General features: G+C 41.1%; 1 protein-coding gene across 6 annotated transcripts in view; it reads left to right on the forward strand.

Moving 5' to 3' along the window:
* magi3a (membrane associated guanylate kinase, WW and PDZ domain containing 3a) overlaps positions 1–24,587 on the forward strand; it is an 86,274-nt gene that overhangs the window by 26,902 nt on the left and 34,785 nt on the right. For all 6 annotated transcript variants that reach the window (XM_052034629.1, XM_052034630.1, XM_052034632.1 and 3 more), the window contains exons 2-3: positions 20,433–20,549; positions 22,625–22,744. In XM_052034629.1, the coding sequence (XP_051890589.1) occupies positions 20,433–20,549; positions 22,625–22,744 (237 nt within the window). The remainder of the gene's footprint in view (positions 1–20,432; positions 20,550–22,624; positions 22,745–24,587) is intronic.

Genomic DNA, 24,587 nt, shown 5'->3' on the forward strand with positions numbered 1-24,587 from the left:
GGAGGGGAAGAAACTATTCCTAAAACATTGAGAGTGGGTCTTCAGGCCCCTGTGCCATCTCCCTGATGGTGGTAATGAGAAAAGGGCATGTCCCAGGTGGTGAGGGTCCTTAATGATGCATGTCACCTTGAGGCACTGCCTCTTGAAGATGTCCTCGATGATGGGGAGGGTTGTGCTCATGATGGAGCTGACTGAGTCTACAACCCTCTGCAGCCTCTTGCAATCCTGCACATTGGAGCTTCCATACCAGGTGGTGATGCAACCAGTCAGAATGCTCTCCACTGTACATCTGTAGAAATTTGCAAGAGTCCTTGGTGATATACTAAATCTCTTCAAACTGCTGATGAAGTAGAGTTGCTGGCCTACCTTCATGATTGCATCAATGTGTTGTGGCCAAGATAGATTCTCCTGAGATGTTGATGGCCAGGAGCTTGAAGCTACTCGCCCTTTCCACCACTGACCCCTCAATGAAGACTGTGTTCTCCTTACTTCCCCTTCCTGAAGTCTACAGTCAATTCCTTGATCTTGCTGACATTGAGTGCGAGATTGTTGTTGCGACACCGCTCAACCATCTGATCTATTTCACTCCTGTACGCTGCCTCGTTGCCATCTGAGATTTGTAATTTAAAGTGGCATCATGGTCGGCACAGACATCGTGGGCCAAAGGAACAGTAGCTGTCTCCACCTTTACTTTCTCTCCCACTCCTCCCCACCTGGCCTCATCTGCCCTTTATTTTTTCCTTATTTGTTTCCACCTATCACCCATCTGCCTCTGCCTCCCAAGTCCACCTTCCTCTCCCCTACCTGGCTCCATCTGCCCATCATCTTTACCCCTTCTCAGTCCACCCATCACCTACTTGCCCCTGTCTCATCTCTCGCTCTCTCGCGCGTGCGCTCATCCTTGTACTGGCTTTCTTCCCTCTCCACTCTCAATCTTGATGAAGGTTTTTGACCTGAAACATTGACAATTCCTCTCCCTCTTCCTCCTCCCCACCACCCCCCCAACAAAGATGCTGCTTGACCTGCTGAGTTCCTCCAGCAGTTTGTTTTTTTTCGCTTGTTCCCAGATCATAATGTTTGACTTTTTTTTAACATGTCACCTCACTTCATTGATAATTCTCCCATTTACCTAATCCGTGAGGTTGGATTAGCTATTTTACCAATGGAAACAATACAGTGGTGGTGCAGTGAGGCCTAGACTAAATTTATGGATGCAAGTTCAGACTGGAATTTAAATTTAAATTCAGTTAATTTTATAACAAAAAATTAGTATTGGTTACGATGACCATTAACCTTGATGTTCATTCCATCCACCATCAGCACCACGTAGCTGCATCTAAAACTGTGCCATGAATGCTCACCTGGGTTACTTGGGCAGCACCTCCCAAACCTACAATTTCTACCATCAACAAGGGCAAGGGTAGCCAGTGTATGGGAATATCACTTTTAGGTTTCCCTTCAAGCCCCTACCTAACAGTGCTGGGGGTTCCTTTGACAGAAAGACCAAAGTAGTTCAAGGTCTCTCACCACCATCGTGAGGAAAGTTAGGCAATAAATGCTAGCCTTGCCAGTGATACCTACATATCACAAAATTAAATGCGTTGGAAACTCAACCAGTGCCTTAAAGAGAATTGGATAGGCACTTAAGAATTTGCACGACTAAGGGGAATGAGTGGAAGAAGGGACTGACATAATTGCTCCTGTAGGAGCTGGCGTAAAGTTGATGAACTGGATGGGCAGCTCTTGTGAAACTATTCTCATTCCTTATTTACTCTGCTTTAATCCTTGATAATCCCATTAATTGTCACGACTGTATAGAGAAAGTCCAAGTCTTGCTAGTTTTTCTACAAACTTTAAAGCCTTTATTACTAACATTCTAATGACTCTGCCTCTCCTGTAGTAAGTTTCCAGTGGCTACCACTCTCAAGCTTGTGGTCACTACTGTTGTGTCCATTGATTCCACCTCATTTCTCTCCCCCGTTTCATTTCCATCTTTCTTTATGGCACACAAGGTTTATTCTAACCCTTTTCAGCATAATGCTTTAAGAATATCTCCATGCCATTGCTCTCTTCTTCTGAACCAATTCCTTGATTGCAAGCTCGAGCCCAACTTGAGTGATATCAGAATTCCATGATTAATGTATTCTCACCCCTCAATTTTGTGAAGTTGTGGGTCCAAATGCCACTCCAGATACTCAACACCATTGAGAGTGACAATTCTAGAGCAGTGCAAAGGGAACACAGCACCACATCTGATGGGCGTTGTTCTAGATCAGATAAAACAAGTCTGTTTTTGTTGGGTAAAAACTACCCTTACCAAATCCTTTGGATCTTTCTCTCAAAACACCTTTCCCTTTCTTCTTTCAAATATGCACTTATACCCCTCCCTCCCCTGCTTGGAATCCACATTTCTTTGAACAGTTCTGAGACATTGTCTAGAAATGTTAACTTTTCTCTTGTTGGGTCTGTTCTATTCCCACATGTTGTTTTCTCCCTCTTTTACTCTCCTTTTTATTTTCTGTGTAGTGCTTAAGACATATTTGCTGCTGAATTGAGCAATGCACTCTGGGTCCCATGTCCAGCAGGGCCCTGTATTTTCCCCCGCAGTAAAGTATTTAGTCATGTTCCATTTTTGCCAGCAGTAAATGCAGGGGGTTTTAACGTATCATCTGATGGTGTAACAACATTATTCCAAGATTCATTACCTTCTCTGCATTCTAAGAGTATAGTTAATTTTATGCCAACTGGTCAGTCGGGGGTGTGGCAGGGCATATGATTTGCAGCAAAGAAGCAGAAAACAGTACTTTAAAAAGTGGAGGAAATGGAATCTACTTTCCTAATAAGAGCAGGTTAACTTGTGTTTGGAGGATAGTTGCATAGAATCGTTGTAGTATAGAAGTCCAATTGGACCATTATTGCTTCACCGGTTCTCTACCAAAGCAATCCACTGGTTCCATCCCACAGCCCTTGCTCCGTGGCATTGCAAATTTTTCTTTACCATGTACTTTTCCAATTCTCTCTTGTAAGCCGCAATGGAACTTGCCTCCACCACAATGGAATTTGCCTCTACCACATCTGCAGGCAGTACATTCCAAATTCCAATCACAAGATGCTTAAAAAAAAACACTTTTTTCTCATTTTCTAATTCTTGAACCTTCAACAGGAAGTGTCCCAGTGTCCATTCTATCTAGACCCCTCATTTTGTATACTTAATCTTTTCTCATCCTTTATAGAAGCTGGGGCTGTTTTCTCTACTTATGACTGTAGTTCTCATCCCAGAACCATTCTTGCACTCTTTTGGATCCCCTCATGAGTTGATGAGAATGGAACCAATACTCCACTTGAGGCTGGGCTGATATTGTATAAAGGTTCAGCATGACTTCTCTGCTTTGAGAAGACCCAGAATTGTTCATGCCTCAATAATGACTTTCTCAACCTGCCCACACTTTGTGATTTGTGCACTTTCCCCCAAAATCCTTCTGTTCCTGCATCCTCTTTAAGAATAGTATTTTTATTCTGTTCCTCCTCATTCTAACAAAAAATATCTTGCACGTTTCTGCATTAAACTTCATTTATCACCCACCTGTCCATCAAACTAGCCTGTTCATATCCTGCTGCAATTTATCACTATCCTATTGAAGTTCACAATGCTGTCGAGTGTTTGTGCATAAAACCAACTTCTGCTTACAAATATAATCACCAAGTGTAATTGGAAGGGAAATTACTCTAACCACTCCTGGCTATGTTGTTACCTATCACTTGTGATTAGTTCTCACTGGTTTTTGAATGAGGCATTGAGGTGGCATTTGAAACGTTTCAGATTCCTGATAGGTTATAAAACTTTGGTAGAATAATCACTACCATGATTAATAACCCAGTATTCCACCAAGTAAATTATATCATCTGATATGCAGCTTGCCCAAACTAATAGTTTGTGGGAAATGAACCTCCTGCAGTCTTTGATTTAATGCCTTTTGATACACACAATAGGGGAGCAGGTAAGCTCTCAACCCTTTCCTAAAATGTCTGATGGTTGGGACCATAAAAATAGGCAGGAAGATGAAAACTTGAATATCTGTTTCTTTGGCAGTTACTTCTTGAATCCAATACTATTCCTGCTTTGTGGGTGGATAATGTTTCTATTCTGTTCAATATCTAGTTGAAGATAATTCTGCCAACGCTTCTGCGTGACCTGCAAAAGAGAGTCTTTTTAAATAAAGAATGTAACTGGGAAAAAGCTATTTGAATGAAAGGCAAGAATTTTTTTTTATCCTGTTGAAGGTTTTGAGTTCCAATTGACTGGAATGTGATGCCCTGTGAGAATAGTTGTCTTGATTAACAATGGGATAAGGTAGTGTGGTGGTGGATTAGGTGAAGGTAGAATGATGAAACTGCTTGGAGTGCACCAGGACACAGCTGCTGACCCTTGTGTCGGAGGTGGGTATTTGCTCTGATGCAATAACAGAGCTCCCTTGAGCAGTTTGTCATCCTTGCATGAAGATATTTTTTAAAAAAAAACTGCAGGTGCTGAAAATGTATTTGGGTCAAGAAGCATCTGTGGAAAGAAAAAGGAAGACATCCAAGGCACCTGTGTGGCATGTCTTGTCATCAGAGCAGATACAGTGGCATCAGAGCAGATACAGTGGCGTCTGAGGAACTGGGAGAATGGAATGAAGTCCTTCCAGGAAGCAGGATGGGAGGAAGCATAGTCAAGATGTCTGTGGGCTTGCAATTGATTGATCACGAGCCTATTGCCTGAGATGGAGGCAGAGCAAACGAGGAGCAAAAAGTGACAGAGGTAGACCGTGTGAAAGTGAGAACAGAGTGGAAATTGGTAGAAAAATAATGATGTTTTCAAGTTTGTGTAGGAAGTAGCATCAATGGAGTCATCAATGTATCAGCATTCTCTCTGGTTTCAGGTTAGGCAGCAGCTCTCACCTATATTTCACAACTTTAACGTGTCTTAGTTTGTTTTGGCTACCCTCATCAGGAGGTCCAGTAAACTTGGGAATCACCTGGTAAACCCTGTCCTCTCCCTACCAGATGTACTCCTTTGTCTTATTCAAATCTCCCCCACCCTCCAACTTGAAACTAACTTGTTTTCTCACTTTCCTGGTTCTGATGAAGATCCTTTGGCCTGAAACGTTAATTGTTCTCCTTACAGTTGCTGCCTGACATGCCTGAGTGTTTCCAGCATTTTCTTTCATATAGTATCCTTACTGGATGCTTTTAGTTTAATGCTGCAATATATTAAGTATTCATTCCATTAGCACTCTGCATTCACCATATTGTGTACACAAGATGTTTTCTTTGATCTGTTCTTGTTTAAAGGCATACCAGTTATTTATAATGTTGGAAGAAGCAACAATATTGAAATGCTTTCCTTGGTGGTAATGTGCTTCCTTCTGAATCAGCAGGATCTGAGTTTCAACCCTGTGACGCTCCCTTTGGAAATTTTTCACTGACTATTCTCTGATATTTTAAGCTTCTGGTTGCTTTTCTATTACATCTTTGAATAATGATTCCATTATCTTTCCAACCACTGACATTAGGATAATTGATTTGTAGTTCCTTGGTTTTGTTCTATCTCCCTTTTATAGGAACCTCATTAGTTATTAAGTTTTCTGCCACTATTCCCTGTTTTAATGCCTTTTTAGATAATGCCTCATTTACTTGTATGTTCAAATAGGATCCATCCTGACTTTCTCTCTGATTAATTTATCCATTACCTCCCTATTTCTATCTTAAATGTTGTATGATGCTTCTTGCCATGTTGGTCTCTCTGGTTAAAAATGAGACAAAGTAATTACTATTTCTGCCATTTTGTTATTACATTTGACTATACCTTGTCTCCTTTTGTGGTCCTATCAGGTGATTATTACTGTTTGTGGGCCAATAGAATTTTCATAACTGGTCACACTATAGAGGTATGTAACACCTTGTGTTAATTCTGGATTTGTGCCGTGTACCTCCAAGGCCATTTCTATGTAATGTGGCACATAGTATTCAGGTTAATTCTCACCAAGTCTACCGAATAATGTGTGACTGCAATCAAGCATGGTGTTTTTTTTACTAATTAGAGTGGTTCAAATTCCGAATGGATTATAAATTCCTTCTTCAACAGGATTATGCCACCCATTATAAACAGTCCAATATATCACCCACCCAGTAAACTAAATCCTCTGTGCAATGTGGGAAGTTTCTGATTTGTTTTACCTGTACCACTAAACATAGAACTTGGAACAGTACAGCACAGGAACAGGTTCTTTGGCCCATGATGTCTGTGCTGGCTATAATGCTGATTTTAAATTAATCCCATCTGCCTGTACATGGTCCATGTCCCTCCATCCCATGTCTGTTCATGTATCTGTCTAAATGCCTCTTAAATATTACTATTATATCTCCATCCACAACATTCCCTGGTAGTGTACTCCAGGCATCTATCACTGTTTCTTAAAAAAAACACAACTAACTTCATCTTTAAATTTACGCCCCCCCCCCCCCCCCCCCCCCCCCCCAGTTAGGAGTCACTCAAGATAAGTAACCATTTATAAAAGATCACTACTTTTTTTTCTGGAGTGTTGGAATTTTCTATTTCAAAAGGGATGTGGATGCTGACTGAGTATATTTGAAACTCAGACTATTAGATTTTTGCTATGCCCTCTAGTACTTGACACTTCCACCCTGGGGAAAAAGGCTGACTATCTACCCCATCTGTGCACCTCAGTTTTATCAGGTTGCCCTCAGCCTCTGACACTCCAGAGAAAACAATCCAAGTTTATCCAAATTCTGTGTAGCTAATACTCTCTAATTTCAGGAACATCCTGGTAAACCTCTTCTACACCCTCTCCAAAGCCTCCACATCCTTCTTATAACATGGTGACCAGAATTGCACATAATACTCTAAATGTGGCCTAAGTTTTTGTACAGTGCAACATGACTTCCTAACTTTTATACTTGGTGCACCTTTTATACCAATAAAGGTGATTATACCATAGCCCTTCTTTACCACCTTATCTAAGGCACAGCAATTAATATTCTAACTTCCCTTTACGCATCTCTGGAAAGCAAAAAAATAAGGTGGCAAGATCATGAAATTAGAAGTTTGTATCCTGTCTTCTGACAGCCTTTGTTCTTGATTTCTGGATTAGAGGTTTGCCCTATAGGAAAAGACTTGAATACAATATTTGAGTGTGGAAGAATGAGTGATCTCATTCAAACATGTTCTTTGCATCTGTCTTATAAAGCTGGCTTTTTCTGACCAGTGTATCCATAATTAGGGGCCAGTCTCAAGATGAGAGAGTGATCATTTGAAAAAAGATGACATTTTTTTCCTGTTGGAGCATTGTTGGAGTTTACTATTCCAAAAGCGATGTGCATACTGACAATGAATGCATTTGAAACTAAGACCAGTAGATTTTTGCTGAAGAAATTGTAGACAATGGAGAGAGTATGGAAAAGTTTATGATAGTTCTATGATCATCTTGAGTGGTAGAACTGGTTTGAGAAGCTATATGACCTATTACTCTTATTTCTTTTGAGTGTGGATATGATTGCTTATGTTTCTGGAATGCCCTGGAGTCCACAAGATTAAGAGCAATTCTTTGGGTAACTTGAGAAAAATCTTTTAAAGTAAGTGGAAGCATCGAAAGGATGTCTTTGTAAGTGGCAGGTGAGAGTTGTTTGATTTTGATAATAGGTCTGTCTACTTTCCAGATGCCATGCATTTGGCAGTGAATGTATTGTTGAGTGACCAGTAGTGATGGTGTTAGTGGGGTGATTGATGGCAGACTTTGTGATGATGCATTTGGGATGCTCCCAAATGTATGGTGACCCTCGGGTTGGAGGTGTAAACCTTGTTTATATCATAAAGTACACGGCTTCCCCCACCAATTTTCTGTTTTTGCTTGTTGTAACTGATTAGGCAGTTGTCTCATTAGCATTCTGCTTCTTCCATTTTGCACACTCAGCAATGTTTTCACTTGCGATGTGTGGCCTGCTTTAAGGCACACCATTTAGAAGGTACTAGCAGAAACGAAGGGGTTAAGATAATTCAACTGCTGTCAATAATGTGTTCCTCTCTGGTTCAGCACAGTGTAGGTTTGAACTCTGAGTCCAGTGCAGTACTGAGGGAAAGCTGCACTGTCTACAAACTGGTGACTTGGAGTGGTACAATATCTTCCTACCTATATAGATGCCTATCTGATGCATGTCAGATGGGTGCTTGAAGCACTAGCTAATCAAAGTAGGAGAACCCTGAACATTGAGTTCACTGGATATCACTGTAATGGATTAAATTGAGTATTCTAGTTGTTGCTGCTTGTGAAATCTTGCTGTGCACAAATCGTACCTGCTGACTTGGTTTGCTCCACCTCAAAAGCAATTGATTTTACCTGTGAAACTAAGCTTACGACATATAGGCTTGTACAAGAACAAGCATTTTCCTATCTCCACCACCCCCCCAATGAGCATGCACAACATTCTCCTGCCCTCCTCACTGTGACACTGCTGTAGTTGTCATCTTGCATTCATCGGCCAGAGTGTTAAGTATAAAAGTCAAAGTCACATTGCAGCTGTATAAAACTTTGAAGAGGCCATATTAGAGTATTGTGTACAGTTCTGGTCACCACATGACAGGAAGGATATGGAGGCTTTGGAGAGGGTGCAGAAGTGGTTTATCAAGATGTTGCCTAGATTACAGTATTAGCTATAAGGAGAGGTTGGGCAAACTTGGATTGTTTTCTCTAGAGTGTCAGAGGCTGAGGGGTGATGATTGAAATGTATAAAATTATGAGAGGCATAGACAGGATAGATAGAATATTTTTCCCAGGATGAAAATGTCAAATACTAGAGGACATGGCATGTGCAGGCAGATGGGATTTGTTTAAATTGGCATCGTGGTTGGCACTGACATTGTGGGCTGAAGGGCCTATTCCTGTACTGTTTCACAGAAATTGTAGAGCAACTGCATTTAAAGTAACGAAGGGGAGATGAATGTTTCCATTTGGTGGGAGCTCTCATGACTAGGGACTTTAATATAAGATTACTACTGATAAATCTGTAAGGAGTTCAAGAGAAATCCAGAGTTATTTGAATGTGGACATGTTACCACAAAGAATATTTGAGGTAATAGCTTTTATAGGAAAATTAGCTAAGTACATGAGAGAGAGAGAAAGGAAAAAAGGATAGAATGTGATGAAGGGTGGGAAGTCACTTGTATTGGTTATTTATGTGCTGTATACTGATTGCTATATTGATAGCTTCATGTTGTGGTGTGTGCAGTCCTTTTATGAATTTTCCTCTTTTGAAACTGTATGCATAATATTTAAAAAGCCTTGCTGTCTTTGTCTCCTGCCCTGTTCCAGCATGTATGGCATCCCATATGCAGCTCCCAGCTGCTGCAAACAGTTATATTGGCCAGCTTTGTATCTGTGAAATGTTTTTGGAGTGACTGACTGGCCCATGGGAAGGTGGAGCTGGATTCCTCACCCTTGTGAATGAGGAAGTTTTACACAAGGTAAAATGTAGAATCTTCAGTTATAGAAAGGGCAGATGCTATTATAGTTGCTGATTGTGTGTGTTCTACAACCATGTTTTATGTCAGTATGGGATAAGAGCTCCATGGTCATTGCAGTAAATACCCTCAGATATTTTAGTGGTCTTAGTTTGGTGGGTAGCAATTTTGATTCTGATTCAGGTTTCATTCCATCTGGTGACCCTGTAATACTGGTATAGTATCTGTTCCCAAGAAGTAGTGACTATAGATAAAACTTTAACCTGAGGCATCTCCTGCCCTCTTGGCTGTAAAGGATCCTGCTTTTCAAAAAAAGGTTTGCATTGGTGACCTGACCAGATTTTAATCCTATAACCAATGTGACAATCACTTATCAGTGCAGTGCTGTTTGTGAGAGCCTGCTATGTACAAATTGGCTTTCGTGTTTCCTGTGGTACCATAACTGAATAAGTTTACTTTTCTGACTGACAATTTCTTCAGGATTTCCTGTTTTCCTTTAAAGCTGCCCTTAAATATTTGATTGGGAAAATTCTTATTTTCTGACCTCCAAACCTTCCTGTTTCTTGACCTGTGTTTCTCTGACCAGCTTTGTACATTTGGGGTTTAGTTGGATTTGAAGATTGGCAGATGGTTACTGCAGCTGTTAATTTAAACATCACCATTACCATGGCAACAAGAGTATTGCACATTTCTGAGGTCCCAAGCATTTGGCTGGCTTCAGGGTTCCCTGGGAAATGGTGCATCAAACCCGTACATCTCCTAATGTGAGGGCACAACAGTGTTGCCAATACTATAAAGATTCCTGCAAGGTACCATTTCAGGATGAAAGATGTCTAAGGAGATTTTTGAATGTTCAAAACAGACAGCAAATGCAAAAATGTTTGAAGTTAGAAATGAAGCGCCTTCAAGACTGGCACGTGCTAATGTGATTAGTGGCATTTAGGATGCTGTTTTTACCAAGTAGTAACTATTGTTGAAGTCTCATTATTGCATCAAAGTCCATCACTATATCTGAAGTTTGCACTGTGCGAAGACACATGAAACACAAGAAAATGTGCTTCAAGAAGGTTGGGTGTATATAGTGCAGTTTCTTGCCCGTCTTCTGTTTCCAAAACACGGTCACTTAGATTTTTCTGAAAGTGTTTGAATCCATAGCCAACTAAACCTGTTGGGTGCAAGGGATCATCTTAGCTCTGCTTGGCTTCAATACATCTCTGAAATTCCTTTTAGTATGAGTCCCATGCTGCTGCATTGTGGCCAGCAAGCTTGCTTTCAATTTGCTGACTCTGAAGTATGAGTGTTATTTGGGGGTTGGTATGTTAACCAATGCCTTTCACATCATCAGATAGTGATGTATTTTAGGACATTTTTTTAAAAACTTGCATTTATGTCGTGCCTTTCATGATCTTGGGACATCCAAAACATTTTACAGCCATTGAGGCTTTTGAAGTATAATCAAAGAGAATGTTGCAGCTAGTTGAATGTGAAGGTAGAATTCAGAACAGGAGCATGCACTCAATGCTTCATACCTGAGCCACCAGTCAATAAAGAAAAGAGCTGATCTGATTGTAACCTCAAATCTGCATTCCTGCCTATTCTCAGTAATCTTTCAACCCCTTGTTTATCAAAGATCTAATTCTCCCCTAAAAATATTCAAAGATCATTTGTACTGCCCTTTGAAGAGTTCCTAAGACACTCAACCCTCAGAAAAAAGTTTGTTTTGTCAACCTTAAATGGGCAACTGGTTACTTTTTAAACAACTCCCATTTCTAGATTTTCCCAAAAGAGGAAGCATCCTCTGCACCTGCCCTGTTGAAACTCTTCAGTATCTTGTTTCAATCAAGTCACCTCCCATTAATTTCCAGCATATGCAAGCCTAGCCTGTCTACCTGCACCTCATAACTCAACCTGGCTATTCTAGATACAGTAAAACCTGGCACATGTGGGACTTTTGTGCTGGATGGCAGATTTTCCAGACCGTTGGATATGTCATTTTTATTAATACCAAACAATTTTAAATTCAGTTTTATTTAGATCTTGTACAGTGTAATTTTCCAGTCATAGGAACTAGGGCCCTGGTGAATGGAAAGGGAGGGCGTCAAACATGGTGAGGCAGGTGCTGAAGCAGCAAGATTTCTGAATAGTGAATTAAGTTTCACTATCAGTCCAGCAAATCTTCTCTGAACTGCTTCCAATACATTACATAATAAAATCAATACTGCACACAGTGCTCCAGATTTGGATGACATTACACAATATAACCAAAGCATAACTGCCATGCGCTTATATTTGATTTCCCCTCTCAATATACAATATTTTTTTTAAGAAAAACAAACTGCTGCTGCTGGAATCTGAAATGTAGACATTGCTGGAAGTACTCAGCTGGTTGGGTAAGGTCTGTGGAGGAAAAACAATTAACCTTCCTAATGATCCCATCAGAATTAGAAAAGTGGGTAAACGAGTGTGTTTTAACTTGGGAGGGTGGGGTGGAAAGGAGGCAGAGAGAATAAAGGGAATGTCTGTGATGGGGCAGGCACTAAGATGGTCCAGGTGACTCGATGCTTTTACTAATGTCCTGATGCAGGGTTTCAACCCAAAATGTCAACAATTCCTCTTCCCACAGATGCTGCTCGACCCACTGAGATCCTCCAGCAGATTGTTTGTTGGTCCAGGTTCTAGCATTTGTAGTCTCTTGTGTCTCTAGAAAGTGCATGCTGGAACTGAGATGCAGAACAAGTTATGTAGTGGTGCCTTTGGCCCACTGCATCAGTGCTGACCATCCATGCTATCTATACCAATCCCACTGGCCTGCATTAATTCTGTATCCCTCTATGCCCTACTCATTCAAGTTCCTCTCAAGATGCCTCTTGCGTGTTGTTATTGTTCCTGCTGCCACCACCGCCTCCTCTGGCAGCTCATTCCAGATACCATCTACCGTGTGTGAAAAGTTTACCCCTCTGATCCCCTTTAAACCTCAAACCTATGCCTTCTAACTTTAGACACCCCTCTATAGGAAACAGACTGGCTGTCTACCCTATCTATGCCTCTCATAATTTTACATACCTCTATCATGTCACCTTTCAGCCTCCTTCAGGGAAAACAGACCTAGCTTATGCAATCTCTCCTGATAACTCAAGCCCTCCAATCCTGGTAACATCCTTGTGAATCTTCTGCACCCTCTAGCTTAACCATGTCCTTCCTATAGTGTGCTGACCAGAATTGCACACAGTACTCCAACTGTGGCCTAACCAATGTTGTGTGAAACTGCAACATGACATCCCAACTCTTGTATTCAGTGTCTTTGCTGATGAAGGCAAGCTTGCCACAGGTCTTCCTCACCACCCTGTCTACCTGTTCCCATTCTCAGGGAACTATGTACTTGTACCCCAAGTTGTCTCTGTTCATAACATTCCCCCGAGTCCTTGCATTCACTATGTCCTTTACTGGTTTAACTTTCCAAAATGCATCACTTCACACTTATCTGAGTTAGATTCCATCTGCCATTCTCTTGCCCACTCTCTCAGTTGATCTATATCGTGTCGTAACCTTCACTGTCCACAATACCACCAATTTTGGGTGTCATTTGCAAATCTACAGTAGTTGCTGGAAAGCTGAAATGTAATCGAATGCTGGAACTACTCAGCAGATCAGACAATTTATGGAGAGAAAAGTTGAGTTTGTGTTATAGGTGGATGACCTTACCTGAGAACTGAACAGCTTTGCACAACAGGTTATCCAAAATTGTTGAATTTAGTATACAAGTCCTAGGGGCTGCAACATGCCCAGACAGAAGTTGAGATGCTGTTCCTTGGGCTTTGTTAGAACAGTATAGGAGGCCATAGGTAAAATGATCAGAGTGGGAGTGACATGCAAATTAGTGACAGGTGACCACCAGCTTGGGATTCAGCTTCCCAGACTAGAGAGGTATTTTGAAAAGTGGTGACCTAGTCTGCATTTGGTTTCTGTTTTTAGAGGACACAGCATTGTGAGCATTGAAAACAGTACACAAAATTGAAAGAAGTGCCATATGAGTTGCTATTTCACCTGGAAAGACTATTTGGATCCCTGAATAATGGGTAGGGATGGGATGAAAGGGCAGTTGTTGCATCTCGCTGTTGAATGGGGAAGTGCTGAGTGAATGGAGTGGCTGATGGAAGTGGATGAGTGAACCAACAAATTACGAAGGGAATGTTGAGAGGGGTGGGGGACATGAATCTCATTTAAGGTGGAAATGATGATAACATTCTATTAGCTTTCATAATCACTTGCTGTGCCTGTATACCAGGACATCCAGATCCCTTTGCATCTTGCATTTGCAATCTCTGGCCATTTAGATTTTTAAAAATTTTCTCTGCCAAAATGGTCAATTTCAAATTTTCCAGCTATTCCATCTACCAGGTCTTTGCCCACTCACTTAACCTAAACATATTCCATTCTACCCTATTTGTTCTCTTTACAACTTGCTTTCATACCAAATTTAGCAACAATATCTTTGGTGCCCTTGTCCAACTCACTTATATAAATTTGTAAAAAGTTGACACTCCAGCACCGCTCCATGTGGCACACTACTCGTTACATCCTGCCAACCAGAAAATGACCCATTTGCTGTTTCCTATTATCCAGCCAATCTTCTATCCATGCCAGTACACTGCCTCCTACACTACATGCTTTTACTTTCTGCACTAACCTTGGATGTAGCTTCTTATCATATGCCTTTTTGGGGGTCCTAGTACATGCATTGGTTTCCTTTATCCACAGCTTGTGTTGCTACTTCAAAGAACTCCAATGAATTGGTCAACATTGTTGTTTGGGGAACTTGTGCACAATGAGAAACTTGTTTATTGAGAGTGATGTTGCCCAGGACACCAGGGAGAAGTCTTTTACATCAACCTGAAAGTACTGAGGGACCTCAGTTGAATATCTGATTCGAAAGATGGCATTGTAAAATGCTAGGGGATGTTAGTCTGGATTTTGTTAGGATTTAAGGAGTGGGATTTGAACCCACTATCTTATGGGGACATTCTGGTCAAGAGTTCTGCTCACTGAGCAATTGAATTGCCTTTTCTGCTTGTATAGATATACCTTGCACAGCATTTCAGTCTGTTTTCTATTGGCATGCCTTTAGATGTCACGGTCCAGGAATCAATAACTGTTTAAAAACCAAAAGGTACACATTTTTCAGTACTTAAAAGGAATAAATTCTCATTTGTAAACAGCTGTATGAGTGATGCATGGAAATGAGAGGTTTGCAATGGTGAATGCAGAAACCTATAATTTATGTATTTTTAATTCTGTTACCAAGTGTTTCTGAAGACTAGGCTGTATTGTTCTTGAACTGTTTGTATGAATCAGTTCTTCTGGCATGGCTCCAGTTCTTTCTATATGTGAAACCCACCCCTGCTCTATTAAACCCTATGGTATTTCCAAACACCCAAGGGTGGATTTGATCTTTGCCCATCCCATTAACTTTGTATGAAGGTAAATTAATATATATTCTCATTTTCTCCTGCTGTCATCTACATTTTCTGACATTTAAAGTTCCCCTAACCCAATATCACAGCTGGATCTGCAACCCTGTTGGCTCTGCCTTGCACCATTCTCTCCACTTGGCATCATGCCCATTGCATAGACAGCTGATCCTTTGCTCAGCAGTAATTCTGAGTCAGAAGGTAATGGATTTGATCCTCAATGCAGATATCCCTGGCAAGTGGTGATTAGTTTCAGACTCAATATTGGGTTAACTTGAGCCTGAATTGATGGGAGCACACTGGCAATTCACTTCTCCCACCCCTAAACCCAATACCGACCTTCAGCTGTTGAAAGGATGCACTTGAGCCAATGGCCTGTCCCTGATTCAAAAAAAAGTTACTCACCAATCCAGAGCCTTTTCACTGATGGAGTCAGATGATGAATAATTAAAGGTGGGAGAATTGAGAAGCTTGCTCTATGGTGCCACTTACTGCCTGAAGCATGTAACTGCATTGTTACAGATAATTGCAGGATTTCAATTCTTAAGTTTATATTTTGAGAGTCAACATAATGACAACAGAGTGCACAGAAGTTTACAAAAATTATCATTCTCCTGTGATGTTGCCAAGGATGTGCAACAGCTGTCCCATGGGATGTTTTCATCTATTTCTTGCTTTGGCAGGCAGCGAGCTACTCCTGCTTGATCTATGCCACCAACATGTGCATGCAGAGGTAAGTTGATCTCTGAAAGCAGCTCTGAATTGTGTGACACTACACAGCCCTGCACATGGGAATGCTTTGACAATTGAACACTCATCTGTACTTTCTAGCTGTCAAAAGACTTTGAATATCTGTGCACATCTCAGACATTCACAAATATTGATGTAATAATATGTATAGCTTTTGTACTTTTTTAATAGTATAGTCAAGAAATTAAATGTTAATAAAACCTAAATATTAGAAAACACTTAAGCAATTAACAATGTAAAAAAGTTTCTTTAAAAACCTGTTTCTTCTGAAGCAAATGGATTTAATCTGATCTAGCACAGATTCAGTGCACATTTTCCATTGTGGCACTGGAAGTTCAGGGGAGGTGGGAATTCACCACCGAACTCTTAAGGTTTTGATGGGCCTGAAATATTAATCTTGTTTTTCTCTCCACAGATGTTGGTAGACTTTATTTCCAGCCTTTTTGGTTCCCCCCCCCCCCCCCCCCCCCCCCCCCAGATTTCCATCATCTGCAGTCTTGTTTTTCAAATAATAAGAGCACAAACATTAAACCTGTGATTTGAATTTTGGAGATCAGAAGCAGGAATGCTATTGGGCTGAAGTGATCTTAATTTTTGGTTTACTCTGCACTCAGCATTTATGGAGAAGGCTCTAACTGAAAATATTCAGTCACAGAAGCCTCTAACATGTATGTGGCTTATACATTTTTATCTTGTAGTTATGCTGAAAGCTAGAAATCATTGTTAGTAAGTTACCAATTAATAAAATGTTGCTGTTTTTTTTCTCATTTGCACAGGTCTTGGAGTTTTTATTGTAAAATTGAAATAAAATGGCCCTGATGGTTCCTTGAGTCATTGATAGTGCTTATTTAATGGGCATTTCAGACAGGGGAATTGTTTACTTGTGGGAGTGCTAAACTGAAGATTAAATAATTTTGCACACTGCAAGCTTGTTTATTGTGTAGCACACAAGTGTTTGGTAGCCTTGCACCAGACTGACTGGTTGTATAATTTGATAAATTGCATTCCTTGCATTGTCCCACTTGGAGTGTTGTTAACATGTGACTCTGTTTTCAAAACCAAATCCATACTAAATTTTTCAGAAAATTGCAGAACACCCAATAACAGTCTGATCTTGTGATCATCCAGGAGCTCTTCCCCAAGTGTATGTGGGGCATTGGTGACTGGGTGAATGCACCTGGATTGTCTGCCTCTGGCAGTTAACACATTTCAGATTGTTGGTATAAATCCAGCAATATGCATGACTGCTTCATTTCCATAGTTACCTATCTAACTTAACATCAAAGGCATTGTTCTTCTTTGAGTCATTCGGTGAATCTCAATGACACTCTAAAAGAGAAGTGTGTGTGTGATACCAAGTGATCGGTATTACTTGTATAACGTCACAAAGACACAGTGCCTGTGGCCATGTGAAGCAAGATGAGTTGGTGTGCTTAATTTGTGAGCAGATGCACTGCTTTTCACAGACCGACTTTGAGAATGCTTCATAGTTTATCCCTGTTGTGAAGGGAAAGGTGATTCAGGATTAAATGTCAGTTGTGCTTCTGGCTAGCGCACTTTCTGAACCAGGATATTGTGGGTTCAAGTCTCATTCCAGTGACCCAAGCACACAAGTCTGAGTTGACACTCCATTGTGGCACTGAGGGAGTATTGCACTGTTGGAGGTGCTGTTTATTCCAGAGGTTAAATCAAGTTATTACAGGACTGGACTTGGAGAAAATCCTGACACTATGGAAGAATTTATTAGTAGTTGAATCTGAAACTGGCATCAACACCCCAGGATGTTGATAGTTATTGTTGCAGATTCCAGTCCCAGTTCATCACTGCAGGGGTTCATCTAATTGTGGTCTCACTGCCTTCTCTTTGGCATTTAGGAACACTTGCTGTTGAATATCCCATCAGCACCCAGGGGTTTGCCATTGGCCAGTATAAACTTTACATTGCTGAAAGCCATAAGTCATGAGTTTCTTGGAATACTCCTTGGCTTGTTAGGATGAGTAGAGTTCCTTGTCTAAATGTACAGAGCTTGCTCCCTCTGGATGTGGTTTTCAGCCAATTTTTGTTGACCTAGATGTAGTCAGCACCACATTGTAATATCTGCAAAATGTAAAGTTGCTTCAACAGCAACTCCTAAACTGACTGCTCTCTAAGGACAATGGAAGAAAATGCACAGCAGCACTCCCAACTCTAAGGTGCCTTCCAAGATGGGTATTGTCCCCGGCACTTCTTTACTGGGACAAAGTGGCTTTCCTAGGATACTAGTAGAGTAGAAGTTGTATAAAATTGGGCTTGCACCAAACTACAATTGCCAGATTTTGGTGGGGGCCTCTCAGAATGGGTGATCATTCTTATGAATGATTCCTTTGGGTAATGTGGGAGAAGCGAATCTTCTGTGAGTAATTTGTAATGCTTAGTATGCTGGCTGGGCTTGAAGCTGACCTGAATCACCTGACCCCAGCTGGTCTTCCTTATGCAAAATGAGTTGTTTCCCTCACAGTTCTGGTGCTGACTACATCTGGATCAACAAAAATTGGCCAACAACCCTGTCCAGAGGGAGCAATATTGTGTGTGAATGTGTTTGGGGTGGTGTGGGATGGGGAGGAGGGTTTGGTAGTATGAGAGAGAAACAAACTATTGAAGGGGAGAATAATACCAATATTGGGTATGGTTGACACATAATCCATGTGTGTAGAGATGGTGCCAGTCTCTAATATGAGCAGTTACTTAAAGTGCTTTATTGTAAGCATTAGGCAGCATGTTATAAACCTGCAAGTCCCTAAGGATTGAGCCTTGCCTCCTCCTCGATGTGATTTTTTTTGTCTGCAGTGAGATGTGCAGTCAGTGAATTACACTTACTGCAGAAATTAGTGTTTAAATGTGACTAAATACTTCCATGTTTATTTCAAATCAGTCGTATTTCTTTTTGGAATTTGGTAATGCTTATGCATTCATCTTGGCCCAGTGTCTGATAGTTTGCAATCAGTGATAAAATACTTTGGTTGGTTGGTGGGTGGGTGGGAGGCCAAACCAAATTGCTACACCTCTGATCTCGGCCTTTGAAGGGGTGCAGTGCAAATTAACCAAAAGCAGGACAAATCTAATCCGGCTAATTCGAGGTGACAGGAGTTATCATTATCGCTTCAGTCGGTTAAGGGAACAGATTTGTCACCACGTGACACACATGACGCAGGGGGTTCCCCATTGCTGTTCGTTACAACGGTTGTGATGTAACCACGTTCTAACTGTCCAACACCAGCAGCGTTGCCTTTTATTCACAGGCTACGTGTGATGCATCTTAAGCACATCACATTAATTTGGTTGGGTTCTGGCGAGCATAAAACCCATTCATTACCGCAAAGGAGGAAAATATATTCTCGATAATTTTGAGCCAGATTTCGGGCGGCGAGGTGGGTGGGGGTGGAATCCGTGGTATACCGAATGAGAAACGTATTAAACAAGATTTAATAATGCTTTTGACAGCGCATGCTCAGACGCTTCACTTTGTATCGACAGACAGGTCTGTCACCAGAAGGATTTCAATTCTTCTTGACATCTCCGTCCTGCTGTATAATCCCAGAACCCGGGATACGTTTTGAGGGGGGTGGTGCAGCCCTGGGTTCTTTAAAAGCAAGAAGCTGATTTTATTCTATTTTGGCGCCCAGTTTGTGGAGCTTGCTGTCTGGTTGAAGGTCGGTTCTGAGTGAGCACCTCATCTGCTCGCTGTCCATTGTACTTGCGATTGATAAACGATGTACGCTGGCCGATGACAGAGTAATTTGGGAATCTCCAAACCCGGTTTGATATACTGAGTTTTGTGGAACATGCCATGAGCGGCTGAGGGATCTTTTTGGATTCAGAACAGTTCAGGGAGGCTGCGAAGTTAATTTCAATTGATATGAGTCCGAGAGACCTAGGTAAAATTTTAGCTTGAGGCAATGTCCGACCGGTTCCAGAGAGGTGAATCTTATTTAACGGACATTTGGGAATTGAAGGAAAAATGGGGGATGAAGAGCAGGAAGTCTGCAAAGCGAGCTGTTCATCTGCTAGGTTGAAGCGAGTGGGAATGGAATTCGCCTTTCTGCTCTGCACTTCTGTTTTACTACGTAAAGCATCTGCAAATAACTGGGTTGAAGACACGCTTCTAACGGCACTGATCTCTAATGCTGTGCTGGCATGTGACTAAACAATGTCCCCAGTCGGGTGTGGACCTGTTCGGGGGTAGAGGCTGTGCTATAGGGCTGGAGTACAATGATACCATATTAAAGCGGCCTCTCAATTCTCTTCGGTCTCTTTCCTTCCCGCCCCATCACCACCACAGTTAATCATCATTTTTATTTGTGAAAGGGCTGTTCAGTGTCGATGTGTACAGCTGCTCCAGCGAATGACTGGTCTGCTGTCTGTGTGGTTGAATACCATAACAGGATTTTTATTGTTGCTTTGCATCCTGATGGAATCAAATTTAACTTAAAATGTGACATTTTGGTAGAAATATTAAGCTTTTGGAAGCTGGTTGGTGATATAAATAGAATAATTTGTTCATTGTGAGAAATCCATTGACCCCAGGGTTAGATAATTCTACCGTGGGGGAAATGATCGGTGTCTTCACTTCCTTTCTTTTGTCTGCTGTACCTTTTTTTTATCTGCTCTGCCGATGGATGATATTGTAAAAGACAATTCAGGATTTGTTTTGTTTTAAACAGGCAGGATAATAAACAAGGAGCTTCGCCACTACCTCAGCCTGCAGTTCCAGAAGGGGTCAGTGGACCACCAACTGCAGCAGGTGATCCGGGATAATTTGTACCTGAGAACCATACCATGTAAGTGCGTGCGGGGGGAAGGGTATGTTCTTTTGAATTTGAGCGGAATAGATGAGAAGCAGTGGATGTAGAACAATTACAGCACAATTCAGGCCCTCCGGCCCACAAAGCTGTGCTGAACATGTCCCTACCCTAGAAATTACTAGGCTTACCCATAGCCCTCTATTTTACTCAGCTCCATGTGTCTATCTAACAGTCTCTTGAAAGACCCTCTCATATCCACCTCCACCACCGTTTCTGGCAGCCCATTCCACGCACTCACCACTCTCTGAGTAAAAAATGTACCCCTGACATCTCTATATCTACTCCCCAGCACCTTAAACCTATGTCCTCTTGTGGCCACCAATTCAGCCCTGGGGAAAAGCCTCTGACTATCTACCCTATCAATACCTCTCATCATGTAGTGTATCTGGACTTTCAGAAGGCCTTCAATAAGGTGTCACATGAGTGATTAGAGAAAAATTAAAGAACACAATATTGGTTATAGTGTACTAGTGTGGATTGAAGCTTGGTTAATGGACTGAAAATGGCATGAGCAAATGGGCCACTTTTTCCTGGGTGTTATTGGGGATATGGCATTGGAATTGCTTTGTGAACATGGAATTAAGTGTGTGAAGTTTGTGCAAATTGTCTGTTGTGTTTCCTTAGTTACTTCAATGACTACAATTCATAAACTTCTCACTGACTATGAAGCCACAAGAGGTGCTACATAAACTAACATCGTTCAAAAACTGATCCATTTTATTTTAAATTAATCAGAATCAGGTTTATTATCACTGACATATATCATGAAATTTGTTGTTTTGCGGCAGCAGTACGGTGCAAGACATAAAGACATAAAAATTACTATAAGGTACAAAAATAGTGCAAAAGAGGAATAACCAGGTAGTATTCATGGATTGATGGACCGTTCAGAAATCTGATGGTGGAGGGGAAGAAGCTGTTCCTGAAATGTTGAGTGTGGGTCTTCAGGCTCCTGTACCTCCTCCCCAATTGTTGTAATGTGAAGAGGGCATGTCCCGGGTGGTGAGGGTCCTTAATGATGGAAGGCACCTCTTGAAGATGTCCTCAATGGCAGGGAGTGTTGTGCCTGTGATGGAGCTGGCTGGGTGTACAACCCTCTGCAGCCTCTTTCAATCCTGAACATTGGAGCCTCTGTACCAGGCGGTGATGCAACCAGCCAGAATGCTCTCCACTGTACATCTGTAGAAATTTGCAAGAGTCTTTAGTGACATACCAAATTTCCTCAAACTCCTAATGAAAAAGAGCTGCTTGCATGCTGCCTTTGTGATTGCATCAACGCGTTGGGCCCAGGAGAGATCCTCTGAGGTGTTGACAGCCAGGAACTTGAAGCTGCTCACCCTTTCCACCGCTGACCCCTCAATGAGGACTGGTGTGTGTTCCCCCAACTTCCCCTTCCTGAAGTCCACAATCAGTTCCTTGGTCTTGCTGACGTTGAGTGCGAGGTTGTTGTTGCAACACCGCTCAACCAGCTGATCTATCTCACTCCTGTACACCGCCTCATCACCATTTGAGATTCTGCCAACAACTGCCTTTTAATCTTCAGTGAAAAGATTTTCCAACTTGTGTTCATGCTGAGTCTACACTGTCTCATCAGAGTTATTTTATTGCTCTACAGAAAGAAGGAACTTGCCTTTCATCACAAGAAAAAACAAATCTGATTCCAAAATGTTAAAGTTAGTCGGGAAGGATAGATAGAAGCTATAATGCTGTTGTGGAATCCAGGATTAGGATTCCCGAACCACATATCCAGTCTCAAAAATTATATCTAGGTACTTCAGGAATAAAATCAGGAAATGTTGGGTTTTTTTCCAGCAGGTGAGAGAAGATCAAAGCTCTTCAAATGTCAGTTGATTCTAGATCAATTATTCATTTAGAATCTTTTTTTTGAGCAAAAGCTTGAGGAATATGGAGCAAAGATGACTATGGGAATTCAGTCATGCATCTGAAATGATTTCATTGAATGGTACAACAGGGGAGGGGTTAAGTAAACCACATCTATTCTTATTTCACTACATCCCCTCTTCACTACTTGTATTTCTCTTTTGTTTCAGGCACTACAAGGCCACCCCGGGATGGTGAAGTCCCAGGGGTTGATTATAACTTCATTTCTCTGGAAGAGTTTAAAACACTAGAAGACAGTGGAGCCCTTTTGGAGAGCGGAACATTTGACGGTGAATTACTAAATCCTCCCCTCGTTCAGTTTCAGGCTGCTGAGCTTAGTGTTCAAGGTGTAGATGGAGTTCATAATGAAGCACAAATGGCAAGGATCACCTCCACCCCAGCTCATCGAAAGAAAACGTTCACCATCTACTGCTTGCGTTTATATAGTCCCTTTATTGTAAATATTTTTGTAGTGCTTCCAAGGTTATCAGAAATATCTGACCAAACCACATACAGGTCCTCCTCTGCTTACGGATGCCCAACTTACGTACAGCCCATACATATGAACAAGCATTTGGAAGACTGGTGGATTGGATTTGCTCTCAGTTGTGGGGTTGCAGGTATCTTGTGTGTGGAAACTCGGTCCACAGCTGCATTTCTGACTTGTGAACTGTCTGGGTTACAAACAGTTCACAGGAATGGAACCCTGCTGTAATCCGGGGATGTACTGTAGAGACATTAGATCAAAGAGTGCTTCAAAATGAACATTTTGAGGAGTATCTTCAAAGATTTGAGCTTGGGCAACTGAAGGGATAGTTGCCACTGGCAAAGTTGTTGAAACCAGGAGAGCATGTGGACAGAATTAGAGTGCTTAGATCTTAGAGGACTTGGAAAAATATGTTGCAGGACTGAACTAAATAATGGCTGTAGAATTTTGGAAAATAGTAGAAGTGGTTTAATAGATTATTTTCTTAAAGGTTTGTACCTTAAAAATTAATTGAGCAAGTTCCTCCAGTGTATTCTCAGAAGATGTGTTGTGCTATTTGAAATACGTTGTACTTAGCTACATTTTAGATCTCAAATTGATCAGGTTCTGTGTTCTATAACTTCTGGTAAGAATTCAATGCATTCAAATGAATTTTTACTAGCTGTTCCCTCTGGCTACTTGACCACTTGGTGAAAGACTTACTGTAGATTAATTTTTAATTTAACTCACCAAGCCAGTCCTACTGTACTGATCAAGGGGAAATAGCTTTTCATGATCAGCGTTGTCTAGTACCTTAAATTCAAAGCATAAACCAATCCCCACTCAACATAATTGCTTTTCAAAATCTAATTATACTGTCCCCTTGACCGTTCTAGTTGCTTCCCCTCTATTAATAACTGCAATAACTGTAGTAACCAGACTATACAAAATGCTGTTGCACTTGTATATAACATACCAAGATTACTTGACTGTTTTTGATCTTTAGTGACCTTGTTAATCACAATCCAAGTCTGGCTCACTTTACTCATTGCCTTTTTGAGCAATACAACAATAGTTTCAGTTTGTCTATCAGGATCCTCCATTTAAATTTGCTTTACATGCCTTTCATTGTAAGCAAGTCTGTCTTGAATTCTTTTTTTGTTCCCACGTAAAGCACTTTTCATTTCACTGTGTGGATGTATATTGGGATTGCATCTTGCACAGCCAATTTCTATTATGAGTGGGAATAAAGAAATGAATTATCCCTTGGACTCCAGCCCTGTTTCACTGCCAGGCTTCTATTTCAATACCACCAGATGGGCCAACATTAGAATCCCAGTAGTGTTTGATAACTAAAATACTGCAGCTGCTAACAGTTTTACTCAGGTCTCACTGATACCCAATTTACTTTACAGCTGTTGAAAAGTAAAGCTGCAAATGGTGTAAATCTGAAATTAAAACAGAAAATTCCAGAAAATACTCTGCAGATCAGACAGCATCTGGGGAGAGAGCGACAGTTAACATTTATAGCTACATAATATTTATAACGGTCTCCATAGTCATCTAATGCCTTTAATGTAGCATTTCTGTTTGTTTCCTGATGGCTGTGATTTCTGAATTCTATTTGCTCTTTGGGCAAAGAAATTTCTCCTGAACTTTTTATTGTT

Source organism: Pristis pectinata, chromosome 20 (assembly GCF_009764475.1).
Source record: "Pristis pectinata isolate sPriPec2 chromosome 20, sPriPec2.1.pri, whole genome shotgun sequence".
Classification (NCBI taxonomy): Eukaryota; Metazoa; Chordata; class Chondrichthyes; order Rhinopristiformes; family Pristidae; genus Pristis; species Pristis pectinata.